The 23,877-nt window shown below is 41.7% G+C and overlaps 1 protein-coding gene across 1 annotated transcript in view; it reads right to left on the reverse strand.

The window, feature by feature from the left end:
• The window catches only part of ADGRG4 (adhesion G protein-coupled receptor G4), an 88,585-nt gene that overhangs the window by 6,465 nt on the left and 58,243 nt on the right, over positions 1 to 23,877 (reverse strand). The window contains 7 exon segments of the mRNA XM_078148044.1: positions 638 to 918; positions 4,422 to 4,500; positions 7,032 to 7,300; positions 12,698 to 12,819; positions 14,446 to 14,549; positions 17,304 to 17,349; positions 21,033 to 21,155. Coding sequence (XP_078004170.1) covers positions 638 to 918; positions 4,422 to 4,500; positions 7,032 to 7,300; positions 12,698 to 12,819; positions 14,446 to 14,549; positions 17,304 to 17,349; positions 21,033 to 21,155 — 1,024 coding nt within the window.

Consider the following 23,877-nt stretch of genomic DNA (forward strand, 5'->3'; position numbering starts at 1 on the left):
AAATGCTGGGAAATCTATACTGTGGCTTGGACTACAATTACTTTTCAGGCTTCTTCCCATTCCCTTGAATAATTAGATGGTTCAAATCTCCAACATCTAACAGATGCCTAGTTGTCAGGCCAACCTGATCAATAGATGCTGAAACACTCACCATACAGTGGCAGCTTTGCCTTTGAGAACATCAGACCTCTACTAATGGCCTTCTCTGATGCTTCATCATGTCATGTTCTCCAAGGCTACTAGCCTTGGAGAACGTGTACATTCTGGTAGACATCAGTTAATAAGTCTGGCCAGGCTGGGAGTATGCACCCAAGGACCAGCCCCTATCTCTCAGCAGACTGGCTGCACAGAGTAATAAATCTTTTAGCCACAGAAATGCTCAAGACCTTTTCAAAGTGTCAACAGTGAAATTGCTGGTCATAATGGCCAAAAGAATTCATCACCTTGCAGCCAATTGGCTGACAGACTTTGAGACATAACAGACATGTAGACTGTTCTCAAAGGCACTGAGAATGAGCATCAAAGGCCACTGAACTGATAATAATTTATAATTAGTATAACTGGTAATTTATAATAATAAGAGCCAGTGTTTAGTGCTTTCAGCTTTGCAAAGTGCTTTACCTATGTTAACTCATACCTTGTGTTGTGTTAAAAATGGAAAAGAGATATAAAAAAAGGATCCTCACGGGTCCCCAGGCAAAAAAGGCCAGGCCCCAGGTGAGACCAAACAGGAAGGTGAGGCTCATGGTACTCTTGAGGTCACATAGGATCGTCTTTCTCCACACTTTCTGCTTCTGGAATTGCATGGAATTGATTTGGAAAAGAACAGTGAAGAACATGGGTAGATTTATGAGAAATATGAGGCAAAAATAGGCCACGATGGAGATGTAAAAGATAAGGTCATCTTGAATCCAGCAGCTGTGGGAGGAAAAAAGGCAGAGAAAGGGGGAAAATATGTCAAGGAGAGGAAAAATAGGAACTCAAAAGAATTTTCTAAACCAGCAGGTCCTGACTACCCCCCCACACACACACATACACATTTTACAAAGGAGGAAAATGAGGCCCAGAGAGAGGGAATAACTTGCTTGAAGTCACATACAGGTAGCACTAGAACTCGGGTCTTCAGACTCCCAGTCTAGGGCTGCACCATGAAAATGGCATCTATTACCTCAAAGATGGCATTTATTGGGGCAGCTAGGTGGCCCAGTGGATAGAACACCAGCCCTGGAGTCAGGAGGACCTGAGTTCAAGTCTGGCCTCAGACACTTAACACTTACTAGCTGTGTGACCTTGGGCAAGTCACAACCCCATTGCCTAGCCCAAAAAAGAAAAGAAAAGAAAGATGGCATTTATTAATTACCTCACACTTACTATAGAGTAGGACTGAATGTAGCATCTTTGAAGTCCAAGTCTCTGAAACCAAGGCCCAGAGAAGGTTAAGTTGCTTGTCTCAAGTGGCCAAGTGAGAATTAGAAACTCAGGTCTGGGAACTCCTGGTCCACTGTGCCAAGTCCCCATCTGAACCAGAGTTAGCTCCTTCTTTGAAAGTTCACACTCAAGGGGCAGCTAGATGGCACAGTGGATGGAGCACTGGCCCTGAAGTCAGGAGTACCTGAGTTCAAATCTGGCCTCAGACTAAACACTTGACACTTACTAGCTGTGTGACCCTGGGCAAGTCACTTAACCCCAATTGCCTAACCCCCCCCAAAAAAAAACAACCCCCCCCCCAAAAGAAAGTTCACACTCAGAGTTGGAAGGGCTTTTAAAGGCTGTCTAAACATAACTGACAAGTGCCCATTCCACTTCTTCTTAAAGATTTACAGTGGGGGGAGAGCCACTGCTTCCCAAGGCAGCTCATTCCAGTCTGGGACAGACCTTGGTGCTAAGAAAAATGACCCTTACAAATCAGGCCGAAATTTGCTTCCTTACAATTTCTACCAATCGTTGCTCCCATTTCTGCCCCTAGGGCCTAATGAAACAAGTTGAATCCCACTCCATTTTCTCAGATACAGTGAGGCTGTCAATGGTAATGAAAACACAATGGAAGGAGAATTGAGGAGGAGCATGTTGTGTTATGTGAATTTCAAGCCTCCCACTCTCTAGCCGTGACAGGGACAAAGGGAAGTGCTAGGCCCTAAGGGGGTGATGGACGGTGTTTTTCTGTTAAGAAGTGTGCAATGGTGCATGTGTAACATCTCCAATTACCTACCAGAGGCATTCATTAATCATCTCTCTGTTGTGGGACATGGGTATAAGACCAATTTAATATAATAGCCAACAATCTTGTAGTCTGCTGATCCCCCCTTTTCCTCTGCAGACCCACAAAGCAACAAATATTTGTACCTTACTTTAAGGTTCTTTGAAGCATTTCCCTCACGACCCCATAATAATGATCCCCATTTTACAGGAAAGGGTAACTGAATCAGAAAGAGAAACTTAGAAACTTCCTATGTTTTCAAGTAATAATAATAATCATAATAGCTAACATTTATATAGCAGTTACTGTGTGCCAAGTACTGTGTTACTAAGCAAGCATTTTACAAATTACCTCATTTGATCCTCACAACAGCCCTGGGAGGTAGATGCTCTTATTATCATCCCCATTTTACAGATGAGGAAACTGAGGCAAACAGGTTAAAGTGACTTGCCCAGGGGTTACACAGCTATTAAGTTTCTGAGGCTGGATTTGAACTCAGGTCTTCTTGACTCTCAGCCTGGTGCTTTAATATCTACTGCATCACCTAAGTGCCTGTTTCATGAGGGTGCTATCATCTAGAAGAAAAAGGATGAGACTTGCTCTGTTTGGTCTTAGAGAACAGAAGTAGCAACAGTGGAACTGGAGATTGCAAGAGGCAAATATAAGTTTGACATGAGAAAAACTCTCTATCAATGAAGAACGCAGTGTCCCAGAGACGGGTGGACTGTTTCAGAAGGTAGGAGTCTGCAGGCCTTTAGAGGACATTCCTGATCTGCTAGGGATTTGACTGTTAGTATCTCTCAGTGGTGGGGAATCAGCTTCAGGAAGATCAGGCTCTGCCAGAGAAACCAATCAATATGGTCGATGGAGTTAAATGAACCCTGGACTTGGAATCAGGAAGCACCGATTTGACCAGGTTCATCTAGCTCTAGACCCTAGACAAATCCATGAACCTCAGTTTCCTCAGTGCCCCAGACAACTAAGACAAAGTTGCAGAGTGTGTGCAGATCTACACTGGGAGAGGGAGTTTTCACACTGGGAGTTTCCTACATAGGCCATAAAGAGACTATATCATGAGATTTCTCTAGCAACATCATCCTCTGATGCTGCTTGAATCCTGAGCTCTCAGTGGGGTAACCGAAACTCTAAGAGGATGAAAAAGTGGGAGCCTCCAAGATATGTCTATCATGTGAGGTCTGCCCTAGCTGTGTATGAAGAGGCTTGCCCCCAGGGTGGCACCACAATCTGGAGAGCTGGGCTTGAGTCCTCCTTCGTGTGACCACACCATTGACTTTGGAAGGGCAGCTGGGCTACAATAGGCATGGCAAGCTGTCACCCACACCCTTAGTGCAGGCTAATCTACTTCCTCTTAAGGCAACTCTTTCCACTTTAGCTACATCTAATTGTCAGAAACTTTTTTCTTTCCATCAAGCTGAAATTTGTGCCTCGGAAAATTTCTACCTATTATTCTTTTTATGTCCTCTGGAACCAAGTAAAATGAGTGTCGGAACCCTCTCTCACAAGACGGCACTTCAAATATAGAATAATAACTGACATTAATAACTAACACAGTATTTTATATACATAAGATAAAAAGATCCCACATATAGACCTGGAAGGGCTTCAGAGGCCATCTTTTTCAGATGGGGAAACAGAGAAGGTTATGTGACTTGCTCAGGGTCATACTGCTTTTAAGTGTCTAAGGTGAGATTCAAACCCAGGTCTTCCTGGCTCTAGGTCCAGCATTTTGCCCACTAAATCTTCACTGCTTCTGCTCAAAGACAGCTTTCATATGCCCCCTGAACCTTCTCTTCTTCAGGCTAAGCATCTGGGGATGGTTCCTTTAACCTATCCTCATATAGCATGATCTCAAGGCCCCTTCACCATCCCAGTCCACCGAAAATGTGGCTTCCAGGACTGAACCTGGCACTAGAAGTGTGGTCTGACTCATGTATCCTTAGCCCTGGTCAGACCATTATAGGAAGGCATGGCAATGGGGGATGAGGAATGGAGCGGGGTGGCAGGGATGTGGCAGTTGTGTTTTGGTCCAGTGGCAAGAGCACTTAATCAATGAAATCAGTCTTGCTTGAACTACTGAAATCTGGGAAACCAGATCTCCACTTACTTTATCCACTAGAAAGTCCCAGTACATCCCTCCCCTTCACGTGCCTCTCCCGCCACGTCACACAGTTTTCATTCATTCATTGAAGACACTTGTACTTACAATGATGTGGATGTCTTCAAAATGCCATAAAAATCCCTCTTCACGATGAGGATGCTCCCAATGATGACTGCTGGTACTCCTAGTGGGGAATCGGGAAGGGAGGGGTGAACAAAAGAAGACCACATTAGGCAGGAACAGAGACAGATAGCATACCTTAAGAAACCTCCCACCATGTTAAATGAGTCACAGATGGATGGGCATCAGAACACCATTGTTTGTCAATTCTCCAAAGCTAAACATCCTGAGGAGGAGTTTTCCAATCTGCTAACAGAAACAGTGGGCCAATGGCTCACCCACAGCACCCACAGCTTATTATAAACAGCAGCCGGGCCAAAAAGCAACTTGGCAGCTGGTGCACTGGGATGCCGATTTTCATCAAGCATTTCTTCCTCCAAAGTAGGGCTCCCCAGGTTTCTCCTTTGGCACACTGCTTCCAGGCAGGTGCTTGTCCCTTTAGAGCCCTGCCAGGCCATCTTGGAAAAAAAAGGAATAATCAACTCACCAAGTGATTACTTGTGTGTTCTTTCAGCCTCAGTCTCCTTAGCTATAAAATGGGTATAATAATCCTGGCACTGAGAGATAGCACGGCCTAGTGGGCAGAGGACTGAACCTGAGTTCAAATCCTGCTTCTAATTGGCTATGTAACCATGGACAAGTCACTTGATCTCAAAGTTGCAGATGAGTTGCTGACCTACCTCAGAAACTACCACAGTTTCTACATCATAGGGAATTTCAGTGAAATCATAGACCAAATAAAAAATCTTCTAAGAGTTTTTTTCTTGTCCCAAGAACTTTGAGGCATACAGTTTTGCACATAATCATGGGATATCAGATTTTAAAGAGAACTGGAGAGCATTTAGCTCAATGACCTCATTTTACAGAAAAGGAAACTGAGATCTGGAGAGGGGAAACTTACACACAGGTAGTAAAGAGTACAGATGGGACTAGAACCCAATTCTCTTGATTCCAGAACCCAGTATTTATTCCACTATACCAAAGCATGCTATAAGCTATTTTACAAAGCTAGTCTAAGATGCCAGTGGGAATCTTGTGCCGTGAGGCGGTGGCAGTGTCAAAGGAGAGGAGGGGGTATATGCAAGAGATGTTATGAAAGGAAAATCGACAGGCACCAGACTGGATATGGAAGAGGAGCAGCTTAGGAGGTGAGGATGACACCTAGGTTTCAAGCCTAGGTGACTGGGAGGATGGTGTTCCCCTCAACAGTAATAGGGAAGTTAGGAAGAGGGAAGGGTTTGAGGAAAAGATGATGAGTTCTGTTTGGGACATGTTGAGTTCCAGATGTCTGAAAGGCAGCTGGAGATGTGAGACTGAAGGTCATCAAAGAGGTAAAGGCTGGATAGCTAGATTTGAAAATCATCAGCATCGAGATGATAATGGAATCCCTGGGAGCTGATGAGATCAACAAGTGAAATAATACAGAGGGAGAAGAAAAGAGGGCCCAGGACAGAGCCTGACCTGGGGAAAGATCCAACAAAGGAGACTAAGAAGGAGGGGGCTGATGGGGAGGAGAACCAGGAGAGAGTAGCATCAAGAAAACATAGAGAGTTAATCTCTCTTGGCCTCAGTTTCCTCATTTGTAAAATGAGACAGTTGGTCTAGATCAGGGGTGACACATGGGATGTAGTTTGCTGAAACCCAAGCTAAATGATGTCTAATGTCCCTTCTAGCTCTAAATCTCCTATCCTTTGAATCCATCCGTTTAACCAGTTCCAAATCCATTTAATCCTAGTATTGTTTAATCTTCACCTCTGCATCTTTGGAGAATGATATGAGATACTTTGGAGAGAGCTAGGTGGAGGTGCAGTGGATAGTGCCCCAGGTCTGGGGTCAAGAAGACCTGAGTTCAAATCTGGCTCAGACACTACCTGTGTGATCCTGGGCAAGTCACTTCACCCTGTTTGCCTCAGTTTCCTCATCTGTAAAATGAGGTGGAGAAGGCACTCCAGCATCTTTGCCAAGAAAATCTCAAATGGGATCACCAAGAGTCAGACACAACTGAAATGACTGAACCACCACCACCACAACAGCAAATGAGATACTTTGTCGAGTAGATAAGTCCAAGGAAGTAGCCTGAAGGTACGATTAAGTGACTTGCCCAAGGAAGCTTAGCTAGGAAGCAGTAGCATAGCTAAAAAGCACTGAAGCTACCATATGAATTCAGGTCTCAGGACTCCAAATCTGATACACTTTCAAACACTATGCTTCTCTTTTAGAAGGCAGTCCAATATAGTGCAAAGAGCGTTGTACTCGGAGTAAGGAAAGATCTGTCAAATGACCTTGTCAGTCCCCCATTCATGTGGTTACCATTGCTCCTTCTTATCTTTAGGATAAAATACACTCTTGAGTATTCTTCACTATCTGGCTTCGGGACTACTTATACATTATTCCCCATCCCTGCTATACACATATCCTCGTTTCCAGCCAATCTGGCCAATTCCCCATGCCCCGAACACAGTTTTCTATCTCCCCCTTCTGTCTCCCATGCAGTCCTTTGGAAACATTGAAGCACGCCACAAATAGGATTTGAATGAAGAGACAACAAAATGGAGGAACAGCTTGAGACCCAAAGCCAGAGGCATCATTACTTACCCCAGCCAACCAGGCAAAATTTAAGTATGTAATTTTTCACATAGATGTTGAAGACTTTGACCAGAGTAAAATACATGTGGACAGCTTCCAGGCCCATCCACATGAATGAGGAGATCAGAAAATAATGGAGCACCACAGCCATGGCGATACAGAGGCCAGGGTTTTCAAAGGCCCCCAACCAGGAACTGGTCAGAAATGACAAGTTCAGCATCAGCAAGGAAATACACAAATTGATCAGGATTTTGGATGGATTATCTTGACGAAGTTGGCTAAAAGGAAAAAAAAACCGTGAGTAGAATTTAACTGGCATCTCTGCACATTTGTTTTGGCTTGTTTTTTAAGTGCTATCAATGGCTTTTTGTTTGTTTTAATATCCAGCTAAGATGGCGCAGTGGATAGAGCTCTGGCCTTGGAGTCAGGAGGACCTGAGTTCAAATCCAGCCTCAGACACTTGACACTTACTAGCTGTGTGACTCTGGGCAAGTCACTCCACCCCGATTGCCTCACCAAAAAAAAAGAAAAAAAAAGTTATTTCCAGCTATACAGCTCCCCTAAATCAGTGAGTCTTATTCTATAAAGCAGGTTCTTAGTCTTTTGGGTGTCCTGGACCTCTTGGGCAATCAGCCTGGTGAAGCCTATGGACTCCTCAGAATTAGGTTTTTAAATGTATAAAATATGTAGGATTACAAAAGAAACCAATTACATTGAATTCAGTTATCAAAATATTTTAAACAAATTCATATACCCCAGATCAAGTGCCCTTAGTTTACAACGAAGACCAAAAAAAAAAAATCAATTAAGAAAAACCAGGAGACGCGTTGTTTACATCTGACTGTGTCTATCAGAATTCTACACTCATAGTTCCCCATTTCTCCAAGGGAAAAAGAAAGCTACATTTCCTCATCTGTTCTATGAGGCCAAGCCTGATCATTAGAATTACAAAGTATTCATCCCTGTACATTTTTAAATGGTTTTCATCTGGCAGACATCCTTTTTTAATGCAAACTTGTGATTTCATCTGTGTGGGGGAACTTTTGGTGTAGAAATTCCCTCCAGTGATGCACAGCCGCAACTGGTCTATAATTTACAATCTTAGACAATTGCCAAGGACACATAGAAGCAAAGCAAGCAGTCCCACAGAGGCAAGACTTGATCCCAGGCTTCCTGACTCTATCCACCTTCCCATGCTGTCTCTCTCCTACCTTACGCCTGCTGAATAGACACGCACATAAATATATATATGAATATAACGTATACGTACATGTTTGTATGCATGTATACATTTTTGTCATTCAGTCATTTCCATTGCGTCTGACTCTTCACAAACCCATTTGGGGTTTTCTTGTTTCCTTCTGCAGCTCATTTTACAGATGAGAAAACAGGCAAACAGGGTGAGGTGACTTGCCCAGGGTCACACAGCTAGTAAGTGTCTGAGGCCAAATGTGAAATCAGGAAGATGAGTCTTCCTGACTCTAGGCCCAGCACTCTAACCACTGAAGAGCCACCTAATTGATATACATATACATTTCATATATGCATGATATATACATGCCTGTAAGGCAGCACAATATAATCAAAAGAACATGGAACTTAGAGTAAGTTGACTTGGGATTAGGGTTCCACTTCCAAAACTCAACAGTTGTGTGATCTCTGGACAAGTCACCTTCCCCCTTTGTGCCTCAGCTTGGTCCTCTGCAAAATGGGATCGATCATACTTGTTTCTCCCACCTCACGGGGCTATTGCTAAGAGAAAGCACTGTATAAGTGGTAAAACACTCTACAAATGGGAACTATGACTAGGATTTTACAGGAGAGATTGGAATGGAAAAGCATTTATTAAGCTCTTTCTAAGTGGCACCATGATTGGGTGTCCGTTGCATTTGTCAGAGTTCTTAAGTCTTTCATGGTTCCTTTCTTTTACAATTTTGTAATCATTATAATTTTGTAATCACTATTTTCCTAGTTCTTACTGCACTTTGCATTAGTTCATACAAGTCTTCCTACTGTTCTCTGAATCTGACCTGTTTGTGATTTCTTATGGTACAAAAATATTCCATTACCTTAATATACCACAATTTGATCAGCCATTCCCCAACTGATGGGCACCCCCCCCACACACACACATCCATGTACTTAGTTTCTAGGGGCTTTTTTGTTACTATTAAAACGACTACTACAAATATTTTTGTACATATGAATCCTTTTCCTCTTTCTTCAATATGTAAACCTAGAAGTAGTGTATTGTGAGGCCAAAGTGTATACACAGTTTAGTGACTTTGGGGAATGGTTCTGAATTGCTTTCCAGAATGGTTGGATCAATCCACCAACAATGTATTAATGTGCCTGTTTTCCTGCAGCCCCTCCAACATTTGTCATTTTTCATTTGTTATCTTTGCCAATCTAATGGATATAAGATGGAACCTCAGAATTTGCATTTCTCTTAGTATTCGTGATTTGAAACATTTTTTTCATATGGTGGCTGATAGCTTGAATTTTCTTCTTTTGAGAACTGTCTGTCCCTATCTTTTGACTATTTATCTATTGGGGAATAATTCTCGTTCTTATTGAATCAGTCCCCCACACATCTACATATTTGACCTTTATCAGAGAAGTCTGCTGCAAAGATTTTTTCCTAGTTAATTATTTCCTTCTAATTTTAACTACATTGATTTTTGTTTGTGTAAAAAGTTTTCAACTTTATACAATCAGATTTTTATCTTCTGTGATTCTTTCTGTGCCTTGTTTGGACAATAACTATTACTTTATCCATAGTTATGCAATGTGTCTCCTTCCCTGCTCCTCTAATTTGTCTACTATGTGACCTTTTATATCTAGGTCATGCATCCATTTGGAACTTATTGTGGTATGTGGTATAAGATGTTGGTCTGAACCTAATTTCTAATAGACTGCTTTCCACTGTTCCCAACTGTTTTTGTTGAATAATGAGTCCTATTCTTAATACTAAGGGTTCTTGGGTTAATCAAACACTATGCTTCCATGACTGTTTTTTTCTGGACCTTGTACCTTATCTATTCCATTGATCAAAGTTTTTATTTTTTAACTAGTTCCAAATAGATTTTGATGGTTACTGCTTTATAACGTAGTTTGAGATCTGGTGCTGCTATATGCCCTTCTTTCTTACCTTCTTTCCCCCATTATTTCCCTTAAGATTCTTGGCCTTTTGTTCTTCCAAGTGAATTTTGTTATTTTATTTTCTTGTTCTATAAGGTAACCCTTTGATAGTTTAGTTTATATGGCATTGAATAAGTAAATAAATTTGAGTAAGATTAGCCATTTTTATTACATTGGCATGGACCATCCATAAGGAACTAATATCTTTCCAATGATTTAAAACTATTTCTAGAAAAAGTGGTTTGTGGTTGTATTCATATAATTCCTTGGCAAGTGGACCAATTACCTGCCATCCTTTAAGAATAACGTAGATACCCTGCTCATCCCTTTTAATCAGGTCTGTTTTCACTGTTGCCTTATTTGAAACCACAATTGCTACTACTGCCTTTTCAAATTCACATGAAGCATAAAAAATTCTGCTCCAGAGAGGGTGGAGCCAAGATGGCAGAAACCTCTCAAATTCCTCTCGAAAAAACTTTAAAATAAAGCCTCAAAATGAATTCTGGAGGGGCAAAACCCACAATAAGATGGAGTGAAACAATATTCTAGCCCAAGACAACTTAGAAGATCAGCAGGAAAGGTCTGGCTCATTGCAGAGGGGAAAATATAATACAATGCATGGCACCCACACTGCCGCCCTCCCAGTGGGCCCAGGGCACAAGCCAGCAGCAGGCCTTGGGGGCAAGTGAATTTGCACCAGCACCTTCTGCCTTCTGGAGCTCTATGCCTTGACTGTAAGGGGATTGGACAATTGGTCACAAGATTGCAGGAGACCCTCAGCTGGCACTAGACCTGTAATCAGGAAGACCTGAGTTCAGATGTGGCTTTAGACATTTACTATTTATGTGACCCTGGGCAAGTCTGTTTGCCTCAGTTTCCTCATCTGCAAAATAAGGATAATAATAGCACCTAACTCCCAGGGTTGTTGTAAGATAAGATAATATTTGTAAGGTACTTTGCAAACATTAAAATATTATATAAATGCTAGCTATTACTACTATTAGGTTCTCTGAGGTATCAAGACCTGCCCCCACTTCTATCCCTACCTAAAGTTGTGTCTAAACCATGCCAAATATTTAAATTAAAAACTGAAACCAAAATCTTTGCAGCAAGTTTCTTTGATAAAGATCTCATTCCAAAATACATACATACATATATACACATGTGCTACATGTATGGGATTGATTCAAATTTATAAGAACAAGAGCTGTTCTTTAAAAGATAAATGGTCTAAAAATAGGAATAGGTCGTTTTAATAGGAAGAAATCCAAGCTATTAACAACCACATGAAGAACGCTCCAAATCAATAGTAATAAATAGAGAAATGCAAATTAAGGAAACTCTGAGGTACTACCGCACACCCATCAGTCTGGCAAAGATGACATAAATGGAAAATGACAAATGCTGGCAGAGCTGCAGGAAAACAGGCACACTAATGCAGAGCTGTGAACCTCTCCACCCATTCTACAAAGTGATTTGTAAGTAGGCCCAAAAAGTCACTAAGTTGGGCATACTCTTTGACCCTGTCATATCACTACAAGTCCTAAATCCAAAAGAGACTGAAGAAAGAGGAAAACAAACCAAATATACAAAAATATTTGTAGCAGCTCTTTTTGTAGTGGCCAAGAAGTGGAAACTAAGGGGACAACACCTCCACCAATTTGGGAATGGTTGAACAAATTAAGGTATGTGAATGTAATGGGATATTATTTGCCATAAAAAAAATGACGAAATATATACTGTTTTAGAGAAATCTGGGAATACTTGTACGAAATGATGCAGAGTGAAATGAGCAGAACCAGAACAATTTATACAATACCATTATAAAGATAAACAACTCCAAAGGACTTAAGAACTCTGATGAATGCAATAACCAACTTCTGATTTCAAAAGACTAATAATGAAGCATGCTACCTACACACCTCCTGACAGAGAGGTGAGTGACTCAGGGTATGGAATGAGACATATAATTTTTATTCAAGGGCAATTTGGGAATTTGTTCTACTTGACAATGCATATTTGTTACAAAGGTTTTAATTTTCAGTTTTTTTTTCCCCAGTGGGGGGAGGTAGGATGAAGAAATAAATGCTTGTTAGTTTTTAAAAATGTTCTTAAAAAAGGGGCAGCCCCCATCCCCCAAACCAAATGAAACCACCAGCTGTGTTCCCTGATATTACTCAAAATTTGGATGTTTCTCAGGGTGTAACAGGCACAATCTAAGCTTTACCCAACAAAGACAGTTTAACCCTATAGAAACTGGCCAAGCATTTTCTTGGATTTTCCCTGTTTACCTTCTGTCCCCTGACTTCTTAACAGTCCAATTATATTTAACTCAAAAAAAAATTGCTGATAAACGGAGTCCTAATTGGCCCAACCTTTTAAAACCTGCCCACTTCATTTTTCAATTGGTCAGGCCCCTTCTTTTGTTCTCTGCCCTTGAAATGTGCATACTAAGTAGGAAAATAGCATCAAGGATATAGAGTTATACACACACATATACACAGGCACACAGAGAAAAGATTGCATCTATTCACCGAAAAGCTAGGTAAGTCACCATTGCAGTTCCCAGAAAAAGAGAAGAGATTCCACATCCAGAATATGTTATGATTGTTAAGATCCGTTCATTGACCTTATCCACTTCAGACCTGGACAAATCCTAAGGAACAGAATGCATACATATTAGAGACTCAACATGGGAGACCTGGGGCAAAATGGTGTGGGCATCCCAAAATGGGAGGCTCTCAAGGTCTGCCACTAGGCACTTCTGCCATCACCATCCATGGATTTCTTTTAAGCTGTGGACTTGAAAACTCAGCTCTGTTCCTTAATTCCTCTCAATACTCCCCCTGGCCAACATTTTAGGCCAAATTATGCCAACAAATTAGGACCTACTTTCCTACCCTGCAAAGAATCTCTGGTTGCAGAGTATATGTGTATGTGGATGGATGGATGGATGGATGATATATATATATATATATATATATATATACATATACATACATACATACATACATACATACATACATACATACACACAGAGAGATATATCATAGGAATATAGAATAGCTACAGAAGTCACTGTTGTCCAGTAACCTGGGGAGGGAGGGGGTGGAGTGGTATCATACAAGCAAGAAGTGGCAAAACTTGGGTTATCTGTCTTAAATCCATTGCCTATTATTCTGTACCACAATGCCTCTGTAATACAGGTATGAAGGGGGTTTCACATCCAGGCAAGCCCCATGAGATCACAGCATGTCAGAACTAGAAGGGATCTTAGAGATTCTCTATTCCAACTCCTATATCTTTATAGATGGACATTAAAAAGCCTTTACAGGGGGAAGCTAGGTGGTGCAGTGGATAGAGCACCGGCCCTAGAGTCAAGAGGACCTAAGTTCAAATCCAGCCTCAGACACATAACACTTTCTAGCTGTGTGACCCTGGGCAAGTCACTTAATCCCATTGCCTAGCCAAAAACAAAAAACAAAAAAGCCTTCACAGAAGATATAACATTTGATTTGGGCCTTAAAGAATGGTCATAATGGCTTTTGGTTGAGATGGAGGGAAAGTTCAGGTATAAGGTGATGGAGGGAAGGGTATTTCAGGTGCAATGTCTTAACATGCGTGAAGATGTGGTGATAGGAAAGCACAGACATGTTCAGAGAACAGAAAATAGCCCATTTTGGCTCAAGTGAAAGTGGAGCATGTAAGTGGAAAGAGAAAATTGTAAGCCTAAAGAAGTAAGCTGAACCAAATTGTGGAGAACTTTGATGCTCATCTTAGGAGTTTGTATTTTGTTTTGTATGTAGTGGGAGGCCATTGAAGGGCTTGAGGCAGGGGCATGATGTGGTTACATACACGAATATGGCAGTGGTGGGTACAAAATACTTTCAATGCCCAGGTGGGATGTAATAGGGGACTTTTTAACTAGAGCAGAGGATGGTATGGTATGGTATGGTAAGGAGGGTACTAAAAAACCTGGGGATTCTGGATGTGCCCCCATAACCACAGTCCAGTAGAGGAGAGCCAGATTTATCTTAGGGCACGTCAGACCTGGGATAGTAAATTTCCAGCAGTAATCTCATATTTATCATTCCATCTCTGTCTTTGAATATTTCTTTCCGGAGCTTTAGGTCTAATCTACCCCAGGGCCTTGGAGATCCCAAAGCAACAGCTTTCACTTACACAAAACTTTCTTCTGTGACTCAGCTTACATGCAAATGTTGTTTGCAATTTAACGACATTTGCCTCAATTCTCTGTGGGAAAGATTCATGGCCAACTTACCATTAAGACTCCAAAGTGAGTAGGATGATTACACTGACAGATTGTATAATTGACATCCGTTTTGTTTACTTCACAGCCTGATGAATTCCATCCACCTAGTCCATCTGCAGGACACAGAAGGGAATTTCAAAGCAATTTCATTTTTCTCAGAAATGTTTAGCTTTGCATTGGACAAACACCATGCGAACGTGTGTTAATGATTGGTATTGTCTGGTAGGATGGTGAAATGGCAGCGTAACTTAAAACTGAAATCCAATTAAGTCTAAAAGACAAAATGACTGTGGGGACTTAGTATATGGCATAACTTCTCTGGATTTCATTTTTCTTGTTTTGGTATTAAGCCTCTTTAGCTAGGATGAACTAGAATTAGCAGCAGCAGCAACCCTACTACCACATACAAGTGATGGAAGGAAGGCTGGTCTAAAGGACAACAGGCAAAAAGAACAAGAGGTTCTTAGAGGTTGGGAGGGATTGGGGCTGGACATTTGGGCATCCCTCGGAGGCAATGGGATGGTCCTTAAGTACTAGGGGCTGCATGAGGCCTGCCAATGCAAATGCCCTTTGGTGTCTGCTAAGCTTGCCTGAGGGAACCATGGGGATCTAGAATTTCTTTGAGCCCAAGCCCAAATTCCACCCTAGAGAGACCTGGACTGCTAGGTGGATTCTCCAGGCCCTCTGATCTCCTTGAGAATGCCTTGGTTGTACTTCTAAGGACAATAAGGACCCAAATCATGATGAAAATTTTAGAGCATATATGGAGTAGAATCTTAGAAAACAGCTCCAGAACAAGCAGTTTCCCCTAGAACATGTCCTTTTAGGCCAACCCCATCGTTTGTACAGGCTCAAGAAACAAAGTAACTCAACAAAAGGTGGCATAACCATCTAGGCACTCATATATAACCATTCTCAGACTTCCTGGGGTAGAGTTAGAGGTGGGAAAAACAGTACAGCATGATAACTAGGGCTCTTTCACAGACTGTGAGAGACCCCCCCCCAAATACAAGAACCCACTCGATCCAATTCATAGCATACCAATTGATTACCCCCCAGAAAAGCTACTAGCACCCTCTAGTATTCCTACCTGCTGGTTTGGTTGAAAGAAGAGTGAAAACAAGGGAGAGAAGTATTGCTACCTTTTCTACTCCTCCCATCTCTTGGTAGTTTTCTTCTATCAATCCAAGGATGACTTGAGCTGGACTTTTTAATCAACTACCTCAGGCAGCCTGTCCACTATGTGAGTTTATGGGTTTTTTTAAGAGAAGTCACAGGCCCAGCTCATCCCAGTCCTCGCTTAATGGAAGAGTCTGAGACCTAAGGAAAAAATATGACTTGCCCAAGATCTCACAGGTTTTTGATAATCCCTGATTGGCTGGATGTAGGAAGCATGTGATCTTTCTGAGCCAATTAGAGAGCAGGATAGAGTTTGCCAAGCTAGAATTCCTCTGTACAGTCAACCAAACATAAGCAGCTATGTGCTTGGGCTTCTTCTAAACAACTGTGGTGTGCTGGCTTTAAAATCCATCCATTAGTAAAAGAGCCTTTTCTGTTACTATGGTGGAACTCTGGCCATACATTGCTTCATGTCAGCCAAGTAATGTAGGGCGGTGTAGAGAACGCAGGACTTGGAGGCAGGAAGACCCGAGTTCAAATTCTGCCTTAGATACTTGTTAGTTCTAAACAGGTCACTTAAATCTCTCTGGGTCTCCATTTCCTTATCTGCATAGTGGGTATAATAATAATGCCTACCTCACAGGCACAGGATTGTTATGAAGATCAAACAAGAAAATGTATTAATTTGAAAACCTTAAAAGTACCACTTAGATGTCAGCTACAGTGATGATGATGGTTATTATTATCATGATTGTTATGTGTTCCTTCAAGTTTCCATCTGCTAGCAAAGACCAACAGAATGAAAATTGAAAATATTAGACAATCCAAACATTTGACAAGATCCATAGAATACCTGAACTAGAAAGGGCCTAGGAGAAGATTTAGTTCAATGCACTCCATTTTGCAGATGAGGAAACTAAGGCCCTGAAATGGGAAGTGATTTGCCCAAAGTCACATAGCTAATAAGTAAAGCCTCTGTGATCCAGAGCCAAGACTGCTGACTCCAAAGCCAGGATTCTTTTTTTTTTCTTTTTTTTTGGGGGGGGGGTTGGCAATGGGGTTAAGTGACTTCCCCAGAGTCACACAGATAGCGAGTGCTATGTGTCTGTGGCTGGATTTGAACTCAGGTCCTCCTGAGTCCAGGGTCAGTACTCTATTCACTACTCCACCTAGCTGCCCCCAAGGCCAGGATTCTTTGTATTAAAACTGAGCTGCCTTTTATACTCAACTTCTGAGGTTATTAAATAATTTATGATTCCTTTTTTTAAAAACAACAGATTTACTCCCTTTAATTACATTTTGTTCGTCTTAATCTCAAGATTCTTTTGCATTCTCTGAGTATACACCAATAGAAGGCAGGAGAAGGCAGCCCCAAAGCATGCTGGGTGGCAGAGGAAAGTCTTCCTGCATATGGATGAGCCACAGGTAGAAAATGGAAAGGAAGGGGTAGCTAGGTGGCTCAGTGGATAGAGCAGCAGCCCTGGATTTAGGAGGACCTGAGTTCAAATCCAGCCTCAGACAGATAACTCTTACTAGCTGTGTGACCCTGGGCAAGTCACTTAACCCCATTGCCTAGCCAAAAAGAAAAAAAAGAAAATGGAAAGGCGGTGATAGTTTCATTTGACTCTTCCCCTTCTCCCCTTTCCCCACATGACATTATTCCTAAAGACCAAGCCACCAAAAGATGCAAGAAATAAATTTCTCCCAAGGAAAGTTAAAGAAACTCAAATACTGCCTGGCATACTCACCATTCTTCTCAAAGTCCCAGAATACACACTGGACATAAGCCCACTTCTGCAGAAAATAGAACCTAGCATTAATGGAGTCTCTTCTTGCAGCATCCAGGCAAAAAGACAAACACCTTTCCAGTTTTGCCAGGTTTGGGAGCTCTGCTTAGTAGGGACTCACATCATTTCTTAGTCAGTTTTAGGAACTGCCTTGTACATGAAAAGACTCCTTCATGTTTAAACAAGATCAAAGGATCTGCCAGGTACCCTTTAAAATATTTTATGAGGTGTTTGGGGATTTGACACAGTGTCTTGATCAGGGGAGGAGGTTTGTAGTATTCCCTATGCTGGTGGAATTAGAGTCCCATGATACCTTGGCTCAGACCTCACCTCAGACAAAGGGCCAAATTAGGGCCAGAACTGAAGTCGAATCTTACTTGTTCTAGGCTGGTCTGCCTCCTTACCAGGCCATAATGGACAGTCACAAAAACCCCAATCTTCTCTAAAATCTTCTGATAACCAAGACAGAGGACAAGATAAGGACCCAGTGGCCAAGTAGGGCAGGTTTGGGCACTGTGGTCTCCAGAAAGGGGAATTAGGCCACAAACCCAGAATGGCTGACATTTCACTCATAGGATCATAGATTCAGAGTTAAAGGGACCTTGAAGGTCATCCAGTTCAACCACCATTTTACAGATGAGGAAACTGAGTCAGAGAAGAGATGTTCAGTGGTTTGCCCAAAGTCATAAAAATGGCAAAGGTAGGATTAAAACCCAGGTTTCCTGACTTCAAATCCCCTGGACTTTCCCCCTGTATTGTGCTGCCTCAAATAAATCACCAAAATAGTATATTTGATTATCTTCTTTCTTATGGGCTAGAAACAAAGTCAGTGAAAAATGTGGCATACCTTATTGTTATAGAATCATTAATAATAATAATAATAATACCACCACCAACTAGCATTTATATTACATTTTAAGGTTTACAAAGCCTTTCACATATGTTATCTCATTTTATCCTCACAACAATCCTGGGAGATAGGTGCCATTATGATCCCCATTTTCCAGATGAGGAAAATGAGGGTGAGCAAGTAAAGTGACTTGTCTGGGGTCATCCAGCTAAATAAATATCTAAGGCAAAATTTTAACTGAGCTTTACCTGATTCCAATTCTGCCCTCTATCCACTGTGCTTCTTAGCTGCCACAGAATCATTTACATTTTAGGGTTGGAAGGGATCTCAGAGGTTACTGCTCCAACTGGTATCTAAATAGAAATCCTCTGTATGACTCTAACCTTTGCTTGAAGACCTCTGTGGATGGGGAACTCGCTATCTGCAAAGGCAGCCTCTTCTGCTTTGGATTAGCTCAAATTGGTAGGATATTTTCCCCTTATATGGAGCTGAGATGTGCCTTGGGCCTTTTAGATTAGGAAGAATAGAAGATAATTAGATTTTTTTTTCACTGAATAGAGGTTAACAGCAAAGGATGGCTCACAAAATCACAGAATTGCAGGGTGGGAAAAGACCTCCAACACTATCTGGTCCAACACATACATGCAAAAAGATCTCCTCCAGGGGCAGCTGGTGCTCAGCCCTGCAGTCTAGAGGACCTGAGTTCAAATGTGGCCTCAGATCCTTACTAGCTGTGTGACCCTGGGCAAGTCACTTAACCCAGATTGCCTCAAAAAAAAAAATAGGATGTCTTCCACACCATACTTGAGGGGTGGCCATCTGGCTTCTAGTGAGGGAGCCCATTCCACTTTGAGACAGCTTTCATTGTTAAGAAATTCTTCTGGGCAGCTAGGTGGCGCAGTGGATAGAGCACCAATCCTGGATTCAGGAGGACCTGAGTTCAAATTCGGCCTCAGACACATAACACTTACTAGCTGTGTGACCCTGGGCAAGTCACTTAATCCCTTTGCCTAGCCAAAAAAAAAAAATTAATTTTTAAAAAAAAAGTTCTTCTGCCTCAGTGGGGGTCTTTGCAAATTCTACCCCTGGCTGTCTTCTGGCACCGAGCAAATCATCTCTAATTCCTCTTACACATGATAGTGCTTCCTTTAAAAATTTGCAGGCAATCAGTATTTCTCTCCCCACCCCTCCCCGTCGGCTCCCAAGCCTTCTCTTCTCCAGGGCAAACATTCTGAATTCCTGGCATTGGAAGCAAGTAGATTTGGGTTCAAATTCCATCTCTGATACTAGCAAGTGCTTGTCCATGCAGCAGATAGAGGCCTAAACCTGGAGTCAAGAAGACCTGAGTTCAAATCCAGTCTCAGAAACTTACTAGCTGTGTGACCTTGGGCAAGTCACTTGATCTCTGTTTGCCTCAGTTTCCTCATCTGTAAAATGAGGATAATAATAGCACCTACCCCCCTCCCAGGGTTGTTGTCAGGATCAAATGAGATGATAATTGTAAAGTGTTTGTTACAGTTCCTGGCACATGGTAAGTACTATATAAATGTTAGTTATTGTTGTTATTATTACTATTATCATTCCAGCTGGATGATTATGAGCAAATCGCTTCATCTCTCCGAGCTTCATATGCCTGTCATACTTTCCTCGTCAATTGTTGTGAAGATGAAATAAGATCAAATATGTAAAGAACTTTGTAAACTTTAAAGGCCTATGTAAATATCAATTATTATTTTATTCTGCCGACTGCACTGAATCCACATTTATTCTGTGCTATTTATTCATAATACTTCTATGTTATTAGACTTTTAACTTCAGTAAGCTGTTATGCATCATTGGACATAATGAAGAAAAAAGATTGGTGATTTCATCAGTGTGGGTGCTGAGTGTCAGAGACTTTCCCAAGGTTACACAGTTAATAAGGGTCAGAGCCTAGGTCTCTCGACCCCAAATCCAGGTCTCTTATCCCTTCACCTTTCATTAATAACGGCTCAAATTTCTAGGGCTCATTAAGTTTTAAAAAGCCCTTTCTTCACAACAACTCTCTGAGATAGAGAGTTTATGTTACTCTTTCCATTTCACAGGTGAGAAAAATGAGGCACAGAGAAATTAATTGACTTGCCCAAGGTCACATATCTGGATTTGATCTTGAGTCTTCTGGTAGAGGGGCTCCTGACTGAACAAATGTAATTATTGTTGGGGACTCAGAATTCTTGGGGGCAGAGAGGGGTCACAGTGGCAAGTGGGCCAACCCACTTTGGCTTTTAGTGGCCTTTGGCCACCAACAAGGACTGGAGCTACTAGCAGGCAACCATTACTCTGCTTCAGGATCACATCAGCTAACTAGGAAAAACCTTTAAAAAACACATATACACACACTAAAAGAGTCTAGAATTTCAATGAGAGATGAAAGAATGTCACTAGAATCGTAACTAGGAATGCTTGTGCTTTGTACTTACACCACAAACTCTACTCAGGACAAGTGACACAAAATCCATTCTCAGAAGGGGGCAGGTAGAGACACAAGATCGTTATGGGGCGAGGGGTGGAGGGGGAGGGGCTGCTGGGGAAGGGCTAGGATAAGTAAGTTCAGAGGGGAGCTCACTCAAGCAAAGCCACTGGTGGCATCTATGTGCCAGATACTATGCTAAGTGTTGGAGATACAAAGATAAAACTGAAGATTCATTGCCCTCAAGGAATTTAAAAAAATTTTTTTTTATGGGAAACATCTGTTGTTCCCTTGTGACTAAAGGACTGCAAGTGTTATCAGCTCCCTGTATATTTGGCACCTTTGTACAAAGGTTCAGTCGCCCCAGCCTAGTGGCCCCTGTCTACGTTACCGTATTTCCTCTGATATGCTGTAACGTGAATTCTATCGGACCGGCCAGGTTCCAAAGTGACGTATTTGCAGCACTGGTGCTCACAACGTAAGTGGTTAAGTTTTCATTTTGGGAAATGTGGTGCTGGAATGTAAACATAGAGAAGAGTTCAGTTCAAGCTTCATAGACCAAAGAATATAAGTACTAATATATATATATATATATATATAATATATATATATATATATTATATATAGAGAGAGAGAGAGAGAGAGAGAGAGAGAGAGAGAGAGAGAGAGAGAGAGAGAGAGAGAGAGAACATCTACTCCAATCCTTTCATTTTACAGATAAGCAACAGGAGCCCACAGAGGAAAGGACTTGCTGAAAATCATCTGACTAAATAAATGGCGAGAGTGAGGACTAGAATTCAGGGCTCTCACCTCCTTCTCCAATGTTCTTTGCACTGTACAACATGGGCTCGGAGAGTGGGCTCTCCCCGCACAACTACTATAAAATCCCCTGAATTTCTTCTACTTTCAATAAACAAGCCAAAATTTAAAGGTACAAAAATAGTAGCTGGAATGTTGTGCATGGAAAACAGTAATAATCCCTGATTGGCTGGATGTAGGAAGCATGTGATCTTTCTGAGCCAATTAGAGAGCAGGATAGAGTTTGCCAAGATAGAATTCCTCTGTACAGTTAACGAAACATAAACAGCTATGTGCTTGGGCTTCTAAACAACTGTGGTGTGCTGTCTTCAAAATCCATCCATTAGTAAAAGAGCCTTTTCTGTTACTATGGTGGAACTCTGGCCATACATTGCTTCATATCGGCCAAGTAATGAGGAAGTACAAATGTAAAAATCAGTCATCTTGAATCCAAATGATTAAATATTGGTCTTTTGTTTTTAAACCATAGTGATTTCCATATACGCATACATGCAGACACACATGCATACACACACACACACGCACACACACACACACACACACACACACACACAACACACATATATATATATATATATATATATATATATATATATATATATATATATATATATATCACCCCCTACATACACACATTGTTGTTCACCCTTCATTTTGGGGGGTTTTTTAGGGTTTTTTTTGGCTAGGCAGTGGGGTTAAGTGACTTGCTCAGGGTCACACAGCTAGTAAGTATTATGTGTCTGAGGTCAGATTTGAACTCAGGTCCTCCTGAATCCAGGGCCGGTGCTCTATCCACTGCACCACCTAGCTGCCCCACCCTTCATTTTTTAAGAAGACCAATGACATCATAGAGTGATGTCTTGACTGGAGTGTGAATTGTATTGAAGTGAGGCAGAGCTGCACAAAGTCATCAGCCTCACTCTCTTTTTCTGAGTCATAGAAGTCCAGTGGCAAGACAAAGGTCAGGATGACTGGTGATGGCCCTGGATGCAGTGGATAACCTTGGCATCTTCCATGTCTGACCAAGCTCTAAGCATTCCACAGCACCTGCTTTAGCCACCTTCGTGGCTGTTGGGACAAATTGTTCTCATCCTCCCATTCTGCCAGGGGAAGTCTTCACATGCTTGGAGTGGACATCCCTCTAACTCACCGATGGATTTGAGGCCTGTCAGTTACTCTCAACCTGATTTAGCTTGTTTGCCCAGGGTATGGCCACTACATATGCTACAGCTTCTTGGAGCCACAGGGGAGAGCTGAGTGAAAGGTAGACACCAAAGGTGGATAAGTAGCCCTGAAAAGGGCTTGGTGAGCCCTCACAACAGAAGGGCTAGTCCTCCTGGACACCCCATATACCTCACATACACTCACACACTTTTGAAGGCCATCTTATAACCAAAAAAACCAGGTTAAGCTGATAAAATGACCGTCTATCGTCCTATGCAACATTTGGCACCCAGACACCTTTCATCGTCTGATTTCCTGAAAATGACCTTGGATTCACAAGGCTCAGCCAACAGAACAGACACTCCTGCAGGGTCTCCCATGCTGGAAAAGCTTCCATCCTAAGCCCAACAACCCAGCCTTGTCTCTGATGTCCAAGGACCAGCAAGGCTAAATGTCGAGTGAAGGTCTCATCTTTGATTATTCAGCTTAATTGTGATTTCTTTAATCTGTAACCAAGGATTCCTCACATTGAAGAAACACGAGAGGCATCCACAGCATTGGTAGGCTAATTTGGGCAAAGTCCTTTTATCCTTTTTGGTGGAAAATATTAATGGATATTACTAATTCCACAGTTAATATATGCAAAATTCGGTTGTGTCTTATCTTCTGCTACCATACAAAAGGAGTGTGGGCTATGTATGATCTCTGCCCTTAAGAACTTCTAATCAAGTTGGGGAGAAAGGAGACGTTAATAGTTAGCAAACAATATTTGTGATTCCCCCTAGAGAGGCAGGAAATGGCCTGGAGATCTGGGCCCCAGCAAGATAAAACGAAACCTGACCTTTCAGAGCCAAGGTATCTGGGGCAGAGGAAACAATGCTATTGATTTGTCACATGATATAATGGTCTAGATGAGAAATTTCAAACTGGTATTTCTCCTAAGTGCCTCTGAACCAGATTAAAATATAACTGGGAAATGTTGAACAAAGTAAAGAGAAACATAATACAACATAGATAATGTTAATTTGTGGTTTTCTAAGTCAATATGCACCCACAGAGATCCGTTTCTACTTGAGTTTGGCACCACTGGACTCTAGAGAACCCTGAAGAGCCAACTAAAAATTAATTGAAAAGAGAACTTAAGCAAAATTGCAGGATGTAAAATAAGTCGACATCAGTTATCAGCATTCCTGTATATTACCAACAAATCTCAGCAGCAACAGAAAGAAAGAGAAATTCCATTCACAGTGACT

Source organism: Phascolarctos cinereus, unplaced genomic scaffold (genome assembly GCF_003287225.1).
Source record: "Phascolarctos cinereus isolate Bilbo 61053 unplaced genomic scaffold, phaCin_HiC Scaffold_8;HRSCAF=390, whole genome shotgun sequence".
Classification (NCBI taxonomy): domain Eukaryota; kingdom Metazoa; phylum Chordata; class Mammalia; order Diprotodontia; family Phascolarctidae; genus Phascolarctos; species Phascolarctos cinereus.